This window comes from Lagenorhynchus albirostris, chromosome 1, assembly GCF_949774975.1.
Source record: "Lagenorhynchus albirostris chromosome 1, mLagAlb1.1, whole genome shotgun sequence".
Taxonomy (NCBI): Eukaryota; Metazoa; Chordata; class Mammalia; order Artiodactyla; family Delphinidae; genus Lagenorhynchus; species Lagenorhynchus albirostris.
In genome coordinates this window covers 36,645,718-36,670,024 of record NC_083095.1, presented here as the reverse complement: position 1 = coordinate 36,670,024, position 24,307 = coordinate 36,645,718, and the positions used below count along the sequence as shown (strand labels likewise).

The 24,307-nt window shown below is 41.4% G+C and overlaps 1 protein-coding gene across 3 annotated transcripts in view; it reads left to right on the top strand.

Annotated features, from left to right (window-relative positions):
- FNTB (farnesyltransferase, CAAX box, beta) overlaps positions 1-24,307 on the top strand; it is an 84,338-nt gene that overhangs the window by 33,915 nt on the left and 26,116 nt on the right. For all 3 annotated transcript variants that reach the window (XM_060141198.1, XM_060141190.1, XM_060141208.1), the window contains exons 4-6: positions 858-949; positions 15,895-16,041; positions 16,144-16,227. In XM_060141198.1, coding sequence (XP_059997181.1) covers positions 858-949; positions 15,895-16,041; positions 16,144-16,227 — 323 coding nt within the window. The remainder of the gene's footprint in view (positions 1-857; positions 950-15,894; positions 16,042-16,143; positions 16,228-24,307) is intronic.

Genomic DNA, 24,307 nt, shown 5'->3' with positions numbered 1-24,307 from the left:
CTGGACTGAGAGTCTAGAAACTGGCAGTCTTATCTTATCTCTGACGTTTACTCTCTGTAATCTGGAAAAAGTTCATCTCTCTGGATCTCATATATACACTTTGGATTTGTAAAACTGGGGCAGTAATACTGCCTGCCCGCCTAGCCTTGAATGCTTGAATATTTATGGCTTGAGTTAGGATCAAGACCTGCTCACATGTCACCTTTGGAAACCTTTCCCAGCTCCCCAGGCAGAGGTAGTCAGTTTCTTTCACGTACCCATTATAGCGTTTATCCAGGTATATGTATGCGTTAGTTTTGTTCTGCCTTGTTTCAGAAAGACACTTGTACTTACATGTCTTTCTAATTGCCCTCTTCCTCTACAGAAAACCGCACACATCCTAAACAAAGTATCTTAAAAGTAGGAACTGAATTTTACTCATTACTGTGCCCCCAGGGCTTGGCATGAGGAGATACTTACTGGATGAGTTACTCCAGGTAATCCCATCCTGAGGTTGTGTATCTTCTTGGGTCTGCACTGAGAAAATAGTAGCACTTAACTTTCTGGCATGTGAGAAGTCCTCTGCTCGGCTTCTTTGGATGTCTGTCAGGGAAGGACCCATTGGGTTCAGGTTAAACTCCTTTGTCCCATTGTCCTTTTCTCACATATGGTCATTTCAGCTCCTGGCTAAAGCCACCAGGCAAAGTGTCCTTCATTCACTGTTCAGAGGTTGTCCTCCTCCTCCTTGCCAGGCTGCCAGGAGGGAGACAGATGTCTCCCTTTTCACACTGAACAGTTGGAGACCCTGCTGCCTTTTCAGCAGGGTCTTGGAATGATTCTGAATAAGGGGTGTGTTTTTTGCCCTGTTCCTTTTGCAGTGTCTGGATGCCAGCCGCCCATGGCTCTGCTACTGGATCCTGCACAGCTTGGAACTCCTAGATGAGCCCATTCCCCAGATGGTGGCGACAGAGTGAGTCTGGCTTTGGGGAACCTGGGGTGTTCTCTGAAATTGTATTTTGACTTTGGGGTTCTTTTTGTTTTGTTTCTGTTTTATTTATTTTGAATGAAAAACACAGAGCACTACAAAGAAACCGTTGCCCTTCTCTTGACCTCCAGTAACTTCCTGAAACTCTTCCACTTCAGAAGCCCATTGTATGCTCATGGGTAGAATAAGACTTTGAACTCCCAAGATAAGGATTCTGTTTCTTCTGTGGCCTTTTCTTTTGGCTCTTGCTCTGGTCTTTGAGAAAAGTCTTCATCATCAACTCTGGAGAAATATGATTTTGCCAGAAAGTACAGTATGCAATTGAATAGCTTCTGTGGGGAAACACGTGGCAACCCAATGGACCAAAATGCCTTTGATTCCATAAACACCTCCATAGAAGTCCCTCCTCACCAATGCCTGGGAGGGACAGTATGGCTCTTGGTGGCAGTGGATGTGTTACCGTCTTGGTGTACAAATGTCATGACATCGTTTTCCTAAGCTTCTGATTTATGGTTAAAGATCTAAGCAACTAGGATTCTTCCCAAAGTGCTGGTGCACATGGTGTCCTCAGTGTGGCTTCTCATCCTTAGACGCTCATAGTTTGTATTTTAAAGAAGAAACCGATCATCACTCTAGTCTGAGGGGTACCTGAGGTAGCAGAGAGCCGCCAGGAATTGGATCTAATGCTCCAGTTCTCACTGAGAGAGATCGCATCCCCTCAGCAGCACCTCGACCTCATCTCTCCTGCTGCTGCTCCGGAAGGAGAGTCAGAGGGAGGCCCCTGAGCCAGGTTCGTTTGCCCGCAGCACACAGGGGCAGCTGTGCCGGGATGCGTGGAGGCCAGCACATACCCCTCCCTGGCCGCAGTCCCCCTGCCTGGGTCACACTGTCAGGTCAGAAGAACAGAGCCACACATTGTCTCATTCATTCCGTCTTAACAATAACCTCTCATTCTTGCCTTCCTGGGCAGGGTGTCTTGTGATGAATGTGGATAGGGAAGATAATAAAGAATTAGGCCATTAACCCTTGTGATGTGTATGATGCTTTCAGAGGGAGAGGAAAAATATGCATTGTCTTCCACATCACAGAGCTGCTGCAAGCCTAGTTGCTTCTAGCTCTGGATGTAGAGTTGGACACAGTTTCTGCAGTAACAGGAATTTAATTGTCAAAATAAAGGCCTGTGTGTTTTTGAAATACCAGTTGGGGGTTGTGAATTGTTTGGGACGTTCCCCCCGTCCTCCACATACACAATCAGGATGCACGCTGGGGGAATGGGAATGGGAAAGTCGTATGTGACAGAAGACAGAAGACATGGGAGGATTTTGTGAGTGAAGTGCAGATACCCCCTAAAGGAGCAGTGGTTTGGAGCAGGAAGGATGCCCCCTAGAGGTGGACGTAAACCAGTCTGAAGTGGGAAGATGGTGATAAGGGGCTTCCTGACGTGGAAAAACTCGGGTCAGCATCGATTCTGAGTTTTGTCCAGGTTGTATACTTGGTATTTTATATGTAAGGCTTTTCTGAGGGAATAAGTGTCAGAGCAGCTTTTGTGGCAACATCAGATAGGAAGAGAGGACCCCCTTAGAGGGCTTTTCACACTGAACGATTGGAGACAACCTAAATATCAACAGTCAGGGATGCTATAAGTGTAAAGTTTAGGTAAAGTATCTATGTCATGATACATACAATGAAATACTATGCAGCCACGTAAAAATTTAAAAGTTAACAGGTGTTAAATAGACTTATTGTGGTGATCATTTCCCAGTATATACAGATATCAAATCATAATGTCAAATCATCTGAACCTAATATAATGTTACATGTCAATTATACCTCAATTAAAAATTTACATATATATATAAATGTGTATATCTGTATATAAAAATGTATGTATATAGAAAGATATTTAAATGAGAAAAGATAAAGATTCATTTTTTATAGATTAAAAATAAAGGTGGTTCTATGCATAGAAAAAAACAAGGATATATACACATATGGTAGTAGTTATTTGTGCAGATGGTGGGGTTGAAGGTGATTTTTTTTCTTTTCTTTTTTAAGCTGATTTGCATTTTCTAAAATTTCTACAATGAAACTATTGTTTTGTAATTAAAAGAATGTTTTAAAACTAAAAAGCTGATTTGGAGGAGAGGAGAGGAAGATGGCGGAAGAGTAAGACGTGGAGATCACCTTCCTCCCCACAGATACACCAGAAATACATCTACACGTGGAACAACTCCTACAGAACACCTACTGAACGCTGGCAGAAGACCTCAGACCTCCCAAAAGGCAAGAAAGTCCCCACGTACCTGGGTAGGGCAAAAGAAAAAAGAATAAACAGAGACAAAAGGATAGGGATGGGACCTGCACCAGTGGGAGGGAGCTGTGAAGGAGGAAAGGTTTCCACACACTAGGAAGTCCCTTCACGGGCGGAGACTGCGGGTGGCAGGGGGGGAAAGCTTCGGATCCGCGGAGAAGAGCACAGCAACAGGGGTGCGGAGGGCAAAGCGGAGAGATTCCCGCACAGAGGATTGGTGCCGACCAGCACTCACCAGCCCGAGAGGCTTGTCTGCTCACCCGCCGGGATGGGCATGGGCTGGGAGCTGAGGCTCGGGCTTCGGTGCTTAGATCCCAGGGAGAGGACTGGGGTTAGCAGCGTGAACACAGCCTGCAGGGGGTTAATGCACCATGGGCTAGCCGGGAGGGAGTCTGGGGAAAAGTCTGGACCTGCCGAAGAGGCAAGAGACTTTTTCTTCCCTCTTTGTTTCCTGGTGCGCGAGGAGGGGGGATTAACAGCGCTGCTTGAAGGAGCTCCAGAGATGGGCGCGAGCCGCGGGTAAAAGCGTGGACCCCAGAGACGGGCATGAGACGCTAAGGCTGCTGCTGCCACCACCAAGAAGCCTGTGTGCAAGCACAGGTCACTCTCCACATCCCCTTCCGGGGAGCCTGTGCAGCCTGCCACTGCCAGGGTCCCGGGATCCAGGGACAACTTCCCCAGGAGAACGCAAGGCACGCCTCAGGCTGGTGCAACGTCACGCCGGCCTCTGCCGCCGCAGGCTCACCCCGCACTCCGTACCCCTCCCTCCCCCCGGCCTGAGTGAGCCAGAGACCCCGAATCAGCGGCTTCTTTAACCCCGTCCTGTCTGAGTGGAGAACAGACGCCCTCCGGCGACCTACATGCAGAGGCGGGGCCAAATCCAAAGCTGAGCCCCGGGAGCTGTGCGAACAAGGAAGAGAAAGGGAAATCTCTCCCAGCAGCCTCAGAAGCAGCGGATTAAAGCTCCGCAATCAGCTTGATGTACCCTGCATCTGTGGAATACCTGAATAGACAACGAATCACCTCAAATTGAGGAGGTGGACTTTGAGAACAAGATTTGTTATTTTTTCCCCTTTTCTTTTTGTGAGTGTGTATGTGTATGCTTCTGTGTGAGATTTTCTCTGTATAGCTTTGCTTCCACCATTTGTCCTAGGGTTCTATCAGTCCGTTTTTTTTTTCTTTAAAAAATTTTTTTTCTTAATATTTTTTATTTTAATAACTTTATTTTATTTAATCTTTATTTTATTATATTTTATCTTCTTTCTTTCTTTCCTTCCTTCTCTCCTCCCTCCCTCCCTCCCTCCCTCCCTCCTTTCTTTCTTTCTTCCTTCCTTCCTTCCTTCCTTCCTTCCTTCCTTCCTTCCTTCCTTCCTTCCTTCCTTCCTTTCTTTCTTTTCTTTCTTTCTTCTTTTTCTCCCTTTTATTCTGAGCCGTGTGGATGAAAGGCTCTTGGTGCTGCAGCCAGGAGTCAGTGCTGTGCCTCTGAGGTGGGAGAGCCAACTTCAGGACACTGGACCACAAGAGACCTCCCAGCTCCACATAATATCAAATGACGAAAATCTCCCAGAGATCTCCATCTCAATACGAACACCCAGCTTCACTCAACGACCAGCAAGCTAGAGTGCTGGACACCCTATGCCAAACAACTAGCAAGACAGGAACACAACCCCACCCATTAGCAGAGAGGCTGCCTAAAATCATAATAAGTCCACAGACACCCCAAAACACACCACCAGACGTGGACCAGCCCACCAGAAAGACAAGATCCAGCCTCATCCACCAGAACACAGGCACTAGTCCCCTCCACCAGGAAGCCTACACAACCCACTGAACCAACCTTAGCCACTGGGGACAGACACCAGAAACAACGGGAACTACGAACCTGCAGCCAGCAAAAAGGAGACCCCAAACACAGTAAGATAAGCAAAATGAGAAGACAGAAAAACATACAGCAGATGAAGGAGCAAGATAAAAACCCACCAGACCTAACAAATGAAGAGGAAATAGGCAGTCTACCTGAAAAAGAATTCAGAATAATGATAGTAAAGATGATCCAAAATCTTGGAAATAGTATAGACAAAATGCAAGAAACATTTAACAAGGACCTAGAAGAACTAAAGATGAAACAAACAATGACGAGCAACACAATAAATGAAATTAAAAATACTCTAGATGGGATCAATAGCAGAATAACTGAGGCAGAAGAACAGATAAGTGACCTGGAAGATAAAATAGTGGAAATAACTACTGCAGAGCAGAATAAAGAAAAAAGAATGAAAAGAACCAAGGACAGTCTCAGAGAACTCTGGGACAACATTAAACGTGCCAACATTTGAATTATAGGGGTTCCAGAAGAAGAAGAGAAAAAGAAAGGGACTGAGAAAATATTTGAAGAGATTATAGTTGAAAACTTCCCTAATATGGAAAAGGAAATAGTTAATCAAGTCCAGGAAGCATAGAGAGTCCCATACAGGATAAATTCAAGGAGATATATGCCAAGACACATATTAATCAAACTGTCAAAAATTAAATACAAAGAAAACATATTAAAAGAAGCAAGGAAAAAAAAAAAAGCAAGGGAAAAACAACAAATAACACACAAGGGAATCCCCATAAGGTTAACAGCTGATCTTTCAGCAGAAACTCTGCAAGCCACAAGGGACTGGCAGGACAGATTTAAAGTGATGAAGGAGAAAAACCGGCAACCAAGATTACTCTACCCAGCAAGGATCTCATTCAGATTTGATGGAGAAATTAAAACCTTTACAGACAAGCAAAAGCTGAGAGAGTTCAGCACCGCCAAACCAGCTTTACAACAAATGCTAAAGGAACTTCTCTAGGCAAGAAACACAAGAGAAGGAAAGGACCTACAATAACAAGCCCAAAACAACTAAGAAAATGGGAATAGGAACATACATATCGATAATTACCTTAAATGTAAATGGACTAAATGCTCCCACCAAAAGACACAGATTGGCTGAATGGATACAAAAACAAGACCCATATATATGCTGTCTACAAGAGACCCACTTCAGACCTAGAGACACATACAGACTGAAAGTAAGGGGATGGAAAAAGATATTCCATGCAAATGGAAACCAGAAGAAAGCTGGAGTAGAAATTCTCATATCAGACAAAATAGACTTTAAAATAAAGACTAGTAGAAGAATCAAAGAATCAAAGAATCATAATGATCAAGGGATCAATCCAAGAAGAAGATATAACAATTGTAAATATTTATGCACCCAACATAGGAGCACGTCAATACATAAGGCAAATACTAACAGCCATGAAAGGGGAAATCGACAGTAACACATTCATAGTAGGGGACTTTAACACCCCACTTTCACCAATGGACAGATCATCCAAAATGAAAATAAATGATACATTTATTTATATAAATGTATCATAAATAAATGATACATCAAGCTTTAAATGATACATTAAACAAGATGGACTTAACTGATATTTATAGGACATTCCATCCAAAAACAACAGAATACACATTTTTCTCAAATGCTCATGGAATATTCTCCAGGATAGATCATATCTTGGGTCACAAATCAAGCCTTGGTAAATTTAAGAAAATTGAAATTGTATCAAGTATCTTTTCCGACCACAACGCTATGAGACTAGATATCAATTACAGGAAAAGATCTGTAAAAAATACAAACACATGGAGGCTAAACAATACACTACTTAATAACGAAGTGATCACTGAAGAAATCAAAGAGGAAATAAAAAAATACCTAGAAACAAATGACAATGGAGACACGACAACCCAAAACCTATGGGATGCAGCAAAAGCAGTTCTAAGAGGGAAGTTTATAGCAATTCAATCCTACCTTAAGAAACAGGAAACATCTCGAATAAACAACCTAACCTTGCACCTAAAGCAATGAGAGAAAGAAGAACAAAAAACCCCCAAAGTTAGCAGAAGGAAATAAATCATAAAAATCAGATCAGAAATAAATGAAAAAGAAATGAAGGAAATGATAGCAAAGATCAATAAAACTAAAAGCTGGTTCTTTGAGAAGATAAACAAAATTGAAAAAGTATTAGCCAGACTCATCAAGAAAAAAAGGGAGAAGACTCAAATCAATAGAATTAGAAATGAAAAAGGAGAAGTAACAACTGACACTGCAGAAATACAGAAGATCATGAGAGATTACTACAAGCAACTCTATGCCAATAAAATGGACAACCTGGAAGAAATGGACAAATTCTTAGAAATGCACAACCTGCCAAGACTGAATCAGGAAGAAATAGAAAATATGAACAGACTAATCACAAACCCTGAAATTGAAACTGTGATTAAAAATCTTCCAACAAACAAAAGCCCAGGACCAGATGGCTTCACAGGCGAGTTCTATCAAACATTTAGAGAAGAGCTAACACCTATCCTTCTCAAACTCTTCCAAAATATAGTAGAGGGAGGAACACTCCCAAACTCATTGTATGAGGCCACCATCACCCTGATACCAAAACCAGACAAGGATGTCACAAAGAAAGAAAACTACAGGCCAATATCACTGATGAACATAGATGCAAAAATCCTCAACAAAATACTAGCAAACAGAATCCAACAGCACATAAAAGGATCATACACCATGATCAAGTGGGGTTTATTCCAGGAATGCAAGGATTCTTCAGTATCAATCAACGTGATACACCATATTAATAAATTGAAGGAGAAAAACCATGTGATCATCTCAATAGATGCAGAGAAAGCTTTCGACAAAATTCAACACCCATTTATGATAAAAACCCTCCAGAAAGTAGGCATACAGGGAGCTTTCCTCAACATAATAAAGGCCATATATGACAAACCCACAGCCAACATCATCCTCAATGGTGAAAAAGTGAAAGCATTTCCACTAAGATCAGGAACAAGACAAGGTTGCCCACTCTCACCCCTCTTATTCATCATACTTTTGGAAGTTTTAGCCACAGCAATCAGAGAAGAAAAGGAAATAAAAGGAATCCAAATCGGAAAAGAAGAAGTAAAGCTGTCACTGTTTGCAGATGACATGATACTATACATAGAGAATCCTAAAGATGCTACCAGAAAACTACTAAAGCTAATCAATGAATTTGGTAAAGTAGCAGGATACAAAATTAATGCACAGAAATCTCTTGCAGTCCTATACACAAATGATGAAAAATGAAAGTGAAATCAAGAAAACACTCCCATTTACCATTGCAACAAAAGAATGAAATATCTAGGAATAAACCTACCTAAGGAGACAAAAGACCTGTATGCAGAAAATTATAAGACACTGATGAAAGAAATTAAAGATGATACAAATAGATGGAGAGATATACCATGTCCTTGGATTGGAAGAATCAAAATTGTGAAAACGACTCTACTACCCAAAGCAATCTACAGATTCAATGCAATCCCCTATCAAACTACCACTGGCATTTTTCACAAAACTAGAACAAAAATTTCACAATTTGTATGGAAACACAAAAGACCTCGAATAGCCAAAGCAATCTTGAGAACGAAAAACGGAGCTGGAGGAATCAGGCTCCCTGACTTCAGACTGTACTACAAAGCTACAGTAATCAAGACAGTATGGTACTGGCACAAAAACAGAAAGATCAATAGAACAGGATAGAAAGCCCAGAGATAAACCCACGCACATATGGTCACCTTATCTTTGATAAAGGAGGCAGGAATGTACGGTGGAGAAAGGACAGCCTCTTCAATAAGTGGTGCTGGGGAAACTGGACAGGTACATGTAAAAGTATGAGATTAGATCACTCCCTAGCACCATACACAAAAATAAGCTCAAAATGGATTAAAGACCTAAATGTAAGGCCAGAAACTATCAAACTCTTATAGGAAAACATAGGCAGAACACTCGATGACATAAATCACAGCAAGATCCTTTTTGACCCACTTCCTAGAGAAATGGAAATAAAAACAAAAATAAACAAATGGGACCTAATGAAGCTTCAAAGCTTTTGCACAGTAAATGACCAAAAGACAACCCTCAGAATGGGAGAAAATATTTGCAAATGAAACAACTGACAAAGGATTAATCTCCAAAATTTATAAGCAGCTCATGCAGCTCAATAACAAACAAACAAACAACCCAATCCAAAAATGGGCAGAAGACCTAAACAGACGTTTCTCCAAAGAAGGTATACAGACTGCCAACAAACACATGAAAGAATGCTCAACATCATTAATCATTAGAGAAATGCAAATCAAAACTACAATGAGGTATCATCTCACACCAGTCAGAATGGCCATCATCCAAAAATCTAGAAACAATAAATGCTGGAGAGGGTGTGGAGAAAAGGGAACACTCTTGCACTGCTGGTGGGAATGTGAATTGGTACAGCCGCTATAGAGAACAGTATGGAGGTTCGTTAAAAAACTACAAATAGAACTACCATATGACCCAGCAGTCCCACTACTGGGCATATACTCTGAGAAAACCATAATTCAAAGAGAGTCATGTACCACAATGTTCATTGCAGCTCTATTTACAATAGCCCGGAGATGGAAACAACCTAAGTGTCCATCATCAGATGAATGGATAAAGAAGATGTGGCACATATATACAATGGAATATTACTCAGCTATAAAAAGAAATGAAATTGAGCTATTTTTAATGAGGTGGATGGACTTAAAGTCTGTCATACAGAGTGAAGTAAGTCAGAAAGAGAAAGACAAATACCGTATGCTAACACATATATATGGAATTTAAGAAAAAACAATGTCATGAAGAACCTAGGGGTAAGACAGGAATAAAGACACAAACCTACTAGAGAATGGACTTGAGGATATAGGGAGGGGGAAGGGTAAGCTGTGACAAAGCGAGAGAGTGGCATGAACATATATACACTACCAAAGGTAAAATAGATAGCTAGTGGGAAGCAACCACATAGCACAGGGAGATCAGCTCGGTGCTTTGTGACCACCTAGAGCAGTGGGATAGGGAGGGTGGGAGGGAGGGAGACACAAGAGGGAAGAGATATGGGAACATATGTATATGTATAATGGATTCACTTTGTTATAAAGCAGAAACTAACACACCGTTGTAAAGCAATTACACTTCAATAAAGATGTTAAAAAAAAGAAAAGCTGATTTGTCCTGATTGCAAGAACCACTTGATAGTTAATGACCAAAATTTTCTCTTTCACAGCCAACTGAAAAGCTTTACCTATGGTTCTTCTGAGCATTGATTTAACAGACTTTTAAAGAATTACTTTGACTTTCCAATAATGTACTTTGTTCTGTGCCTAGCAGGTAGTTAATTCTAGGTGCAGATAATATTTGTAATGAACAGAGCCTAGTAGGTCTGGCTTATAAGGGAATAAACTATTTTTAGTAAGAAAGAGAAATCTTAATGACTTCTATAAAAATATGGAGTTTTTTTTTAAAAAAGACTACCTGATTTTGGATGTTGCCTTTTTATTTATTTTGCACAGGGAAAAGAAATGCTTTGAAAATGTGTTTAGGTTTTTTTTGTTTCCCTCGTCTTTATACAAATATTAAGGTGACCTAGAGGTTGAGTTTAGCTCTAGAGTTTAGTTATTTTTCTGCTGTCCTCTCTTCCCCCTCCCCAGCCTAGTGTGCAACACACTCACACACACACACACACACACACGTACGCAAGTTTCTCTCTCTTTCCTATTTTGTTCACTATTGTACTTCTGTTTGTTCTGGGAACAATATGACAAGCTGAGTTCCCTCTAGTGGACAAAACCACTTTTGTCAGCTACTGTGACTGCTGACCAAAGCCAGCAAGGCCAGGCTTTTACTGCTGGTATCAGACCTTTCAAGAATAATATATTCATAGGTAGGAATTTAGTGTGACTCTCTTAAGAGATTGTATCCACAAATTTATGCATGTGTTTACCTAAAATAAATTAATATTTTGGAACCATACTAAGTGCATTTGCTTTGTTAATGATTTTGGAACTAAAGGAAGCATCTTTTAATGAGAATCCCATGCGTTGTTATTGAATGCTATAATGAAAACCACAGGGAAACTACTGTACTGTTAGGTCTTTTAGCTTTTGTAAGATCTGAAAAGTATCTTTAACTTAAAAATTATTTTAGGACTTTTCCGCTTGTAAAGTTTTTCTAAAGATTAAATTTAAATTTTCATGTGTCAGTGTTTTATTATTTCCCTTTTGAAAGGTTATTAGTTGCTTGTCCCCTGGCTAGCTCCTGAAATATCTTTCCTTTTAAATTTAATTTGTTTCCTTATCTTTCAGGGAAGATACCTTTCGTGGTCATTTGTCTTCTGGGCATTTTTTGGCCAGGTGCTGCTGGCATCTAGTAGGTGGAGGTTGGGGAAGCTGCTAAACATCCTCCACAGGACAGTCCCCACAACCAAGAATTATCCAGTCCAGAATGTCAGTAGTGCCACGGTGGAGAACCCCTGCTCTAAAATAACCAACTTTAGATTGACCACACTTCCAAAACAGCAGCACACCAGGCATCGCCTCTTGATGAAATCAGAGAACCTGTCGTCCTCCCCAGGGCGACTCTGGCCTCCTGGAATCAACAGGAGAGCCTGCTTGTCTTTCCCCTGTTCAATGCTCTCCTCTGCCAGGGAAGGAGTTTTCCTCTCCCTTCTGTCAGCTGAAGCTGTCTTACAGTATGAAAATCGGAAGACTTAACATAGATGTTTTAGCCTGATGTCAAGTCATCCATCCTGCCTTTGCATCTGCTCCTAAGTTATCTGTTCAAGAATGACTGTGCCTATTTCCAAAGCTATCATCTTTCTAACTTATTCTAGGCCTTAAGTCTATCTGTGGTAACCTGTCTGGTGCTGAAGGTTTTCTTAAATCTAACCTAAATTATTCTTGCTGCAGATTAGCTTCAATTTTTTTGTTTGTTTGTTTTGTTTTTTTACGGTACGCGGGCCTCTCACTGCTGTGGCCTCTCCCGTTGCGGAGCACAGGCTCCGGACACGCAGGCTCAGCGGCCATGGCTCACGGGCCCAGCCGCTCCGCGGCATGTGGGATCTTCCCGGACCAGGGCACGAACCCATGTACCCTGCATCGGCAGGCGGACTCTCAACCACTGCGCCACCAGGGAAGCCCCAATTTTTGTTTCTTTACTAGAAAGTTTGCATAATTACCCTTTGTATACTTGAGGTATTTTGCTGAGTAGCTTCCACACTGTGGTTTTCTCTAATGGTAAGCCTTTTAATCACTTTTATACTTAGCCATTTTTACAACTCTATTCTGAAATTCCTTTGAGTTGGAAAATGGAGGCTTGAGCCAGATATAGTTTTTTTTTTTTTTTTCAGATATAGTTTTGACCAATACTGTGTATATGATGCTTTGAAAAAGCATTTTCTGTATTGTTTACAAGTCATGGGCCCTAACCTCTGGTCCTTTTTCTGCTGTGTTCCTAGTTATTTCTTATATTTATATGCTTTATATGCGTTATCCCCTACTCCTGCCATCTCTGAGTATATTACTTGCTTCTTACACCTGTTTCACTTGTTTTATTCTTATTGGCTTCTGATTTGTCTTATATTATTCTGGACTTTCACTCCTTGGAGGGTTTCCCTGCTCGTTATGTATTATTTGCTTATATACTATGCATGCTTTTGAGTCCTCCATCCACACGGGTGACAGTGATGTCCAGAATAACCACCGTAAGGCAGTCCTCAACCATCCCCTAAAAGTCCAAGTAAATCATCGATAATCTTGCTTTGAACTTAATCCTCTTATAGGTTTTACATACTTTTCAATAGCTGGATGATAAAGCAGTGGTGTCCAATAGAACTTAACAAGGTCATGGAAATAGTCTATGTTTTATTGCAGCCCCTAGCCACACGTAGCTGTTGAGCAGTTGCAATGTGGCTTGTGTGACTGAGGAGCTTAATTTTAAATTTAATTAATTTAAATTGAAATTTCAAAAAGCCTCATGTGGCTAGTGGCTACCTATTGGACAGTGCAGATGTATCACATTGCTACCCAAAATGTGGTCCTCAGACCAGCAGCATTGCCATCACCTGGGAGCTTGCTAGAAATGCAGAATCTCGGGTCCCTTTAGTTCTACTGAATTAGGTCTGCAGTTTGACAAGATCCTCAGGTGACTTCCACGGCACACTCGAGTTTGAGAAGCACTGATACTTGGCTGTACATTGGAGTCACATGGGGAATTTTTAAAACTATTGCCACTTGGGCCCACCCTCAGCGACTCTGATTTAATTGGTATTAGGTGTGGCCTGGGCTTGTTTTTTTTTTTTTGTTTTTTTTTTGTTTTTTTTTTTTAACATCCCCCAAAGTGATTCTAATTATACAGCAAAGACTTGTGGTATTCAAACTTCGTGTGTATCCACATCACCTGGGAATTTGGTAAAATACAGAGGCCCAGCTCTTTCCTGCTTCAGCAGGTCTGGGTCTGGGTCCTTTATTAGCCCTCCAGTGATTCTGATCTCCACATTTGGGGTTTTTAAATTCCTGATCTGGAAGATAGTTTCCCACTTTGTTGGAAGTTGTCATGTAAGAGAGAATGCAATGCCTTGCTGACTTGAAAGAAAATTGATCTACTAGATCTTTCAGTCATATGACTAAATGAGTGATTTATGAATACTTGTTTTCCACAAAGTGTGCCACTCTTGGTGTTTGCTCAGTGTTTCCCGCGTGTGATTTTTAAAATTAGTTGGTGAATTTCTGGTCTCTAAGACAAGTTTTTCTTCCCCTTTGGACCGTTAGAAGTATCATTCACATTTTGCTTTTCAGAATTGCTAGGAGTTCTGCTCACGACAGCTGGTAGCTTCACTGTCAGTTTGCCAGTTCCTTAAGGTACAATTTGGAAAGACTCTGGATCAGAATGTTCTATAGTACAGAAGCGTCTCAGACTCAAGAAGAGCCCAACCCCTGTTCCCCACATAGCCCTCAGTCGGTCAGATGCAGCCTGTCAGCTGGGGGCAGTTGGTGTGGAGGGGTGATTTAATGGTGTCTCTGGTACATTCAGATCTCGGCCCATTCCAGACTTTAGGCTACAGGGTCAGGAGTATTGCATTTGCCGTAAGTCTGTCATGGGAGCTGGGGAAGGGAATGGATAACTAGATGACTCTTTTCCTTTTTCTTTTTTAAAATGTGCTGTTAAGTTTTATGTCAGCCAAAAAACTTTATTTTTGTGATCAGGAAACTTTTTGTATGCTAACGCAGCCAACTTTTGTTAGACCAGGAGTTTATTAGCTATTTGTTTCTGGGAAATAGGATAAGAATTGATGAGGGTTTGGGAAACATGTTAGTAAAAAACTCATTTTTCTCTGCAAAAATTAATTGCTATTAAAAACATGTCACAGAACTGTCTTCCTTCTCTGATTATCAACTTCAGTTTCAATCCTTGTGTTTCCTACAGTAAAATTGTGGGTGGAACGTGAAGTGAGTGTGGATTGCTTTTAACCTGTGATGACTTCAGGGCTTTACTAGGAAGTCAGCAGCTTTTCTATGGCTGTCCCTGCCCAGATAATGGCAGGTCTGAAATCAAAAGTCATCAAATATGACATGGGAAAGGCGCAATCAACTTGTGTCTTAGTGGAGATTAAGTAGACTCTGTGCGACCTCTCTGGCAGCAGTAGATAAGAAAAAATGAGATGAAAGAGCCCAGGAAAAGAAGGCTGTCTGAGCACTAGAAGGACACAGATTTGCAGCTGGTTCTCTTAACTGAGGACTTGTCCTACTAGGAAGCTGTGATCCTGCTACGTTGTGCAGAAACAGCTCGAGGACCAGGACTCTCCGGGGGCACCCCTTTCCGATGAACTTTAGAGGGCCTTAGACAAAGAGGGGCTCTCTTGGTTTCACTTAAAGCAAGAAGATAACTTCTGGGCAGACTGATGCCATGCTTGGAAGCAAGGGCTTGGAGGCCAACCCTCAATAAACAGTTTCCCTCAGTGAAGGAGCTGGAGCCTCTGTGAGACACTCTCCCAAAGCCTCCAGCCTGGGATGCATTCCTGTGATAGGAGTCAGCAGTGCTTAAGTTTGCCACAGTGAGCTGAGCAAGCAGAAGCTCACCTCTTTCTTATTCTCCTAACCGTGGAGGCAGACTCCATTGGAAGCTTGTTTCTTGTCGGTGAGCGGAGTAAAAATCAGTAGCCCACTGGGGCTTACACGGCAATGGGAGTGAGAAGGCATCTCTTTAAATATTCCTGGTAGGCCTAGGTGATGGCTCTAGACCAGCAGTTGAGTATCACCATGATTTAGGCAAAATCCGAAGCCTGGGAGGTACCCTAGAGGCAAGGAGAACGGGCTGGTCCCATAGATCCAGGGTGGCAAATTGAGAGAAAAGTATGGGAAAGATTGGGTCAAGAAGCATGAGACTTACTCCCAGTTCTAAGAACTGCCCGGCCTTATGTTCCTTGCTTCACGACTAGGCAAATGCTTAAATACAAAACTCAGAAAGGAGGGCACACAAAGCTGATGATAGCAGAGAATCAGGCTATCATTAGAGAATTAGGCCCTTTACAGGTGTTGACTGTATCCAGTATATATTCACTAGGTGGGGAGGGGAGGTTTCTTCCCTTTTGAGGAAGGCGGAGGCTTGGAAAGGCATGGACTGGTGGAATTTGGTGTTTTGAAATGAATGCTGTCTGACCTTGTCTTTCCCTTTGGCTGTGTACCTAGCGTGTGTCAGTTCCTGGAGCTGTGTCAAAGCCCAGAAGGTGGCTTTGGAGGGGGCCCTGGCCAGTACCCACACCTTGCGCCCACGTACGCAGCAGTCAACGCGCTGTGCATCATTGGCACCGAAGAGGCCTATGATGTCATTAACAGGTACAGTCAAAGCCAGCAGGACTGGGCACCCAGCTGGGCTCCCGCCTGCTGACAGTGCACTGACCATCGCCATCTCCTGCCTCTCTCCTGTTCATTTCTCAGAGAGAAGCTTCTCCAGTATTTGTACTCGCTGAAGCAACCCGATGGCTCTTTTCTCATGCACGTTGGAGGTGAGGTGGACGTGAGGTGAGTGGGGTTTTTCTCAGGCAGCTGCATCAGCAGATTCTCGGGTTTATCTGCCATCAGAGATGCCAAGCCTGGGGAACAATACAGGGAAGCTGCTGCCTTGTCTCACCGAATGACATGCAGAGTAAAGTGTCAGTGACACAGTTCATAATCACTGCACATATGATACAGATGTCCTCAGGGGTCACTGTCACTTGACTTCTTTTATGTAAATGCCAAAATATGAGTAACACAGAAATAAAATCAAATGCTTTTGTTTTAAAAATGAAAAATACATTTGTGTATGAAAGGATATACTGTAAGATGTAACTGTATACTGTAATATAATTTTTCATCTCTCTGGCATGGGAATGGGAGATATTTTCTGAATGAATTTGATGAAATCATGAGAATGTTTAACAACTGTGTGAGAATTGCTTTGGGTGGTGCAGAAACTCTTAGGGGCCAGTAGGGTGTATGACAAACAGTTGCATGAACTGATGGAACCAGCTGGCTCAAAATGATCATTTTTCTCAAGAATTACAAGTACCTAGCAAGTAGTTTACTCACCTGGCAGGAGGTTGCCTATGAAGCATATAGGGAATTCACTGAATTAGTCATTACTCAAAGGCAGTGTGGATCATTGAGATTTTATACCAGATTATTCTTCTTTAGTCTGATAAATACATTTTTTATGAGGTTTCTGTATCAAAGCCATCTTATTGCCTATTTGTAAATGTATTTTCCTCTACACAAGTTGATTAATATTCTGGCTTAACTATTGGTTTGAAAGTGTAGGGGAAGAAAAAAACATGAAAGTTGTGGAGCACAAAACACGTTGCAGATAAAAGTAGGTAACGAGCTGCAAAGACCTTCAGTGAAGGATATTCTTTTGTCTGTAAGTAGACCAGGTATCTGGGAACCTAGGTACCTGGAGAACTGTCTCTCTACTCCCAACGCTTCTGACATGAAATGTCGGGGTGTTTTTTCCTCGTATTAAACAGTTCCGACCCTGACTACCCAGAGTTAGCACACGTCACAGGTTAAGGGCTCAGTCCCACAAGACTGCCCCCATCTCAGACAGTGGTCACAAGTAGTGGGTTCCCAAGTTACCCACACTTCTGCCTGACTTGGCTACAAACCAGGGGTTCCTACGACCCCCTCCTCATTTTAGTAATTTGCTAGGAGAGCTCAGAATACTCAGGAGAATTTTTTACTGTTTAACTAGTTTATTATAAAGGATGTCATAAAGGATACAAATGAACAGCCACATGAAGGGGTATATAGAGTGAGGGCTGGAAATGTCCAAGCGTAGGGATTTGTGTCCCCGTGACGTTGGGATGTTCCACCCTCCCAGCAGGCACAGGGGTGCGTCCACAGCCCAGAAGCTCCCCAGACTCCTTCATCTAGGGTTTTTATGGAGGCTTCACTATGTAGGCATGATTGATGAACTCATCGGCCACTGGGTGATTAACTCAGTCTTCTGGAGAGTGGGCCTGAAAGGTCCAACCCTCGAATCCCATGGTTGGTGCCTCTGGCAACCAGCCCCCATCCTCCAGGAGTCACCTCATTAGCATAAACTCAGGTGTGGTCGAAGGGCGCATTTTATGAATAACAAGACTCTCCTATCGCCCATCAGTCGGGAAATTCCAAACGGGTTTTATGAGCTCTGTGCTGAGGGGAAGACCAAATACGTATTTCTTCTTATATCACAGTATTCCGGTATCTGTTGTTAAAAGATAAATGGAGTCCCATTAACAATTCTATGAATTTATTTGAGCAAAGATTGATTTGAATGAGGCAGCATCCCATCTAGCACACAGAAAGGAGCCCTGAGGAGCTGTACAAAATGAGAAACTTTTATGGGCAGAAGGGAGCAGGGACAAGGAAGTTAAACCAGGCAAAAAAGCGGGTTGGCTATGTCCACCAGGCAGATTCCCTCACTGCTGCTCGTCAGGTGATTCCTGATTGACGGGTTTAAGATTCCATTTCTGGGAGGGCAGAAACCATAATGAGGTCACGGTTTGGCAATGTGGAGTTTAGCACAAGGGACACTCCCTTTTGGGCCTGTGGTCTTGTTTTTACACTGTGTATGCCAGTGAAGCCAATATAATTATTGAGGAAAAGCAGTATTGTGTTGACGTCTTAAGAAAAAAGTTAAAAAATGTTTTCCCCCTCTTGTTTTTTTTTTTTTTTTTTTTTTTTTTGGCGGTACGTGGGCCTCTCACCGTTGTGGCCTCTCCCGTTGCGGAGCACAGGCTCCGGACGCGCAGGCTCAGCGGCCATGGCTCACGGGCCCAGCCGCTCCGTGGCATGTGGGATCTTCCCGGACCGAGGCACGAACCCGTGTCCCCTGCATCGGCAGGCGGACTCTCAACCACTGCGCCACCAGAGAAGCCCTGTTTTCCCCCTCTTGGTCACTACATTTTCATCCTGTTCTACAAGTACTCCAAATTTAGCTTTTTAAAGTTTCCTGAGATTATAGGTGAAAGCAAAGAAACCCTGGCAAGATTGCTTTGGCATTTTATCACATACCTTTTTCAGATATGATTACTTTCTAACTTACTCGTTCTGGCGCCGGTTTCCTTCTGTTTTCTTTTTTTTTTCCTGCAAGAGGTGTCCATTGAATTCTGGAGTTCAAAGAGACCCAATACTTTGTTTTTTGTTTGTTTGTTTTTTTACTCACAAATAACCTGTGTATGTTTATTTTTTATTTATTTATTTTTATTAGTTATCCATTTTATACAGATCAGTGTATACATGTCAATCCCAATCGCCCAATTCATCACACCACCACCACCACCCCTCTGCCGCTTTCCCCTCTTGGTGTCCATACGTTTGTTCTCTACATCTGTGTCTCGATTTCTGCTCTGCAAACTGGTTCATCTGTACCATTTTCTAGGTTCCACATATATGCGTTAATATACGATATTTGTTTTTCTCTTTCTGACTTACTTCATTCTGTATGACAGTTTCTAGATGCATCCACGTCTCTACACATGACCCAATTTCGTTCCTTTTTATGGCTGAGTAATATTCCATTCTATATATGTACCACATCTTCTTTATCTATTTTTCTGTTGATGGGTAGTTAGGTTGCTTCCATGACCTGGCTATTGTAAATAGTGCTTCAATGAACATTGAGGTGCATGTGTCTTCTTTTTTTAATAAATAAATAAATTTATTTATTTTTGGCTGTGTTGGGTCTTTGTTGATGTGCGTGGGCTTTAGCTGCAGTGAGCGGGGGCTACTCTTAGTTGCTGTGCACAGGCTTCTCATCGTTGTGGCTTCTCTTGTTGCGGAGCATGGGCTCTAGGCGCGCAGGCTTCAGTAGTTGTGGCACGTGGGCTCATTAGTTGTGGCCTACGGGCTGTAGAGCTCAGGTTCAGTAGTTGTGGCGCACGGGCTTAGTTGCCCCATGGCATGTGGGATTTTCCCAGACCAGGGCTCGAACCCATGTCCCCTGCATTAGCAGGAGGATTCTTAACCACTGCGCCACCAGGGAAGCCTGCATGTGTCTTTTTGAATTATGGTTTTCTCTGGATATATGCCCAGTAGTGGGATTGCTGGGTCATATGGTAATTCTATTTTTAGTTCTTTAAGGAACCTCCGTACTGTTCTCCAAGGTGGCTGTATCAATTTACATTCCCACCAACAGTGCAAGAGGGTTCCCTTTTCTCCACACCCTCTCCAGCATTTGTTGTTTGTAGATTTTGTGATGATGCCCATTCTAACTGGTGTGAGGTGATACCTCACTGTAGTTTTGATTTGCATTTCTCTAATAAGTAGTGATGTTGAGCAGCTTTTCATGTGCTTCTTGGCCATCTGTATGTCTTCATTGGAGAAATGTCTATTTAGGTCTTCTGCCCATTTTTCGATTAGGTTGTTTGTTATTTTAATACTGAGCTGCATGAGCTGTTTATATATATTGGAGATTAATCCTTTGTCTGTTGATTCGCTTGCAAATATTTTCTCCCATTCTGAGGGTTGTCTTTCCATATTGTTTGTGGTTTCCTTTGCTGTGCAAAAGCTTTGAAGTTTCATTAGGTCCCATTTGTTTATTTTTGTTTTTATTTCCATTACTCTAGGAGGTGGTTCAAAAAATATTTTGCTGTGATTTATGTCAAACATTCTTCCTATGTTTTCCTCTAAGAGTTTTATAGTGCCCGGTCTTACATTTAGGTCTCTAACCCATTTTGACTTTATTTTTGTATACGGTGTTAGGGAGTGTTCTAATTTCGTTCTTTTACATGTAGCTGTCCAGTTATCCCAGCACCACTTATTGAAGAGGCTGTCTTTTCTCCATTGTATATCCTTGCCTTCTTTGTCAAAGATTAGTTGACCATAGGTGCGTGGGTTTATCTCTGGGCTTTCTATCCTGTTCCATTGATCTATTTTTCTGTTTTTGTGCCAGTACCATGTTGTTTTGATTACTGTAGCTTTGTAGTATAGTCTGAAGTCAGGGAGTCTGATTCCTCCAGCTCCATTTTTTCCCCTCAAGACTGCTTTGGCTATTCGGGGTCTTTTGTGTCTCCATACAAATTTTAAGATTTTTTGTTGTAGTTCTGTAAAAAATGCCATTGGTAATTTGATAGGGGTTGCATTGAATCTGTAGATTGCTTTGGGTAGTATAGTCATTTTCACAATACTGCTTCTTCCAATCCAAGAACATGGTATATCTCTCCATCTGTTGGTATCATCTTTAATTTCTTTCATCAGTGTCTTATAGTTTTCTGCATACAGGTCTTTGGTCTCCCTAGATAGGTTTATTCCTAGGTATTTTATTCTCTTTGTTGCAGTGGTAAATGGGAGTGTTTCCTTAATTTCTCTTTCAGATTTTTCATCATTAGTGTATAGGAATGCAAGAGATTTCTGTGCATTAATTTTGTATCCTGCAACTTTACCAAATCCATTGATTAGCTCTAGTAGTTTTCTGGTGGCATGTTTAGGATTCTCTATGTATAGTATCATGTCGTCTTCAAACAGTGACAGTTTTACTTCTTTTCCAATTTGTATTCCTTTTATTTCTTTTTTCTTCTCTTATTGCCATGACTAGGACTTCCAAAACTATGTTGAATAATAGTGGTGGGAGTGGACATCCTTGTCTTGTTCCTGATCTTAGAGGAAATGCTTTCAGTTTTTCACCATTGAGAAGGATGTTTGCTGTGGGTTTGTCATATATGGCTTTTATTATGTTTAAGTAGGTTCCCTCTATGCCCACTTTCCGGAGAGTTTTTATCATAAATGGGTGTTGAATTTTGTCAGAAACTTTTTCTGCATCTATTGAGATGAACATATGGTTTTTATTCTTCAATTTGTTAATATGGTGTATCACATTGATTGATTTGCATATATTGAAGAATCCTTGCATCTCTGTCATAAATCTCACTTGACCATGGTGTATGATTCCTTTTAATGTGTTGTTGGATTCTGTTTGCTAGTATTTTGTTGAGGATTTTTGCATCTATATTCATCAGTGATATTGGTCTGTAATTTTCTTTTTTGTAATATCTTTGTCTGGTTTTGGTATCAGGGTGATGGTGGCCTCATAGAATGAATTTGGGAGTTTTCCTTCCTCTGCAATTTTTTGGAAGAGTTTGAGAAGGATGGATGTTAGCTCTTCTCTAAATGTTTGATAGATTTCACCTGTAAAGCCATCTGGTCCTGGACTTTTGTTTGTTGGAAGATTTTAAATCACAGCTTCAATTTCATTACTTGCGATTGGTCTGTTCATATTTTCTATTTCTTCCTGGTTCAGTCTTGGAAGGTTATACCTTTCTAAGAATTTTCCCATTTCTTCCAGGTTGTCCGTTTTATTGGCGTAACGCTGCTTGTAGTAGTCTCTTATGATGCTTTGTATTTCTGCGGTGTCTGTTGTAACTTCTCCTTTTTCATTTCTAATTTTATTGATTTGAGTCCTCTCCCTCTTGATGAGTCTGACTAATGGTTTATCAATTTTGTTTATCTTCTCAAAGAACCAGCTTTTAGTTTTATTGATCTTTGCTATTGTTTTCTTTGTTTCTATTTCATTTATTTCTGCTCTGGTCTTTATGATTTCTTTCCTTCTGCTAACTTTGTGTTTTGTTTGTTCTTCTTTCTCTAGTTCCTTTAGGTGTAATATTAGATTGTTTATTTGAGACTTTTCTTGTTTCTTGAGGTAGGCTTGTATAGCTATAAACTTCCGTCTTAGAACTGCTTTTGCTGCATCCCATATGTTTTGGATTGTCGTTTTTATCTTTTTTTTTTTTTTTTTGTGGTTCGCGGGCCTCTCACTGTTGTGTCCTCTCCCGTTGCGGAGCACAGGCTCCAGACGCGCAGGCTCAGCGGCCGTGGCTCACGGACCCAGCCGCTCCGCGGCATGTGGGATCTTCCCGGACCGGGGCACGAACCCGTGTCCCCTGCATCAGCAGGCAGACTCTCAACCACTGCGCCACCAGGGAAGCCCGGATTGTCGTGTTTTGATTGTCATTTGTCTCTAGGTATTTTTTGATTTCCTTGTTGATTTCTCCAGTGATCTCTTGGTTATTTAATAACATACTGTTTAGCCTCCATGTGTTTGTGTTTTTTACGTTTTTTTTCCCTGTAATTGATTTCTAATCTCATAGCGTTGTGGTCAGAAAGGACGCTTGATATGATTTCAATTTTCTTAAATTTACTGAGGCTTGATTTGTGACCCACGATGTGATCTATCCTGGAGAATGATCCGTGCACATTTGAGAAGAAAGTGTAATCTGCTGTTTTTGGATGGAATGTCCTATAAATATCAATTAAATCTATCTGGTCTATTGTGTCATTTAAAGCTTGTGTTTCCTTATTAATTTTCTATTTGGATGATGTGTCCATTGGTGTAAGTGAGGTGTTAAAGTCCCCCACAATTACTGTGTTGCTGTCAATTTCCTCTTTTATAGCTGTTAGCAGTTGCCTTATGTATTGAGGTGCACCTGTGTCGGGTGCATATATATTTATAATTGTTATATCTTCTTTTTGGATTGATCCCTTGATCATTACATAGTGTCCTTCCTTGTCTCTTGTAACATTCTTTATTTTAAAGTTTATTTTATCTGATATGAGTATTGCTACTCCAGCTTTCTTTTGATTTCCATTTGCATGGAATATCTTTCTCCATCCCCGTACTTTGAGTCTGTATGTGTCCCTAGGTCTGAAGTGGGTCTCTTGTAGACAGCATATATATGGGTCTTGTTTTTGTATCCATTCATCAAGCCTGTGTCTTTTGGTTGAACCATTTAATCCATTCACGTTTAAGGTAATTATCAATATGTATGTTCCTATGACCATTTTCTTAATTGTTTTCGGTTTGTTTTTGTAGGTCCTTTTCTTCTCTTGTGTTTCCCACTTAGAGAAGTTCCTTTAGCATTTGTTGTAGAGCTGGTTTGGTGGTGCGGAATTCTCTTAGCTTTTGCTTGTCTGTAAAGCTTTTGATTTCTTCATCGAATCTGAATGAGATCCTTGCTGGGTAGAGTAATCTTTGTTGTAGGTTCTTCCTTTTCATCACTTTAAGTATATCATGCCACTCCTTTCTGGCTTGTAGAGTTTCTGCTGAGAAATCAGCTGTTAACCTATGGGCATTCCCTTGTATGTTATTTGTCGTTTTTCCCTTGCTACTCTCAGTAATTTTTCTTTGTCTTTAATTTTTACCAATTTGATTACTATGTGTCTTGGCGTGTTTCTTCTTGGGTTTATCCTGTATGGGACTCTCTGCACTTCCTGCACTTGGGTGGCTATTTTCTTTCCCATGTTAGGGAAGTTTTTGACTATAATCTCTTCAAATATTTTCTCGGGTCCTTTCTCTCTTCTCCTTCTGGGACCCCTATAATGTGAATGTTGTTGCGTTTAATGTTGTCCCAGAGGTCTCTTAGGCTGTCTTCATTTCTTTTCATTCTTTTTTCTTTATTCTGTTCCCCAGCAGTGAATTCCACCATTCTGTCTTCCAGGTCAGTTATCCATTCTTCTGCCTCAGTTATTCTGGTATTGATTCCTTCTAGTGTAGTTTTCATTTCAGTTATTGTATTGTTTATCTCTGTTTGTTTGTTCTTTAATTCTTCTAGGTCTTGGTTAAACATTTCTTGCATCTTTCTCGACC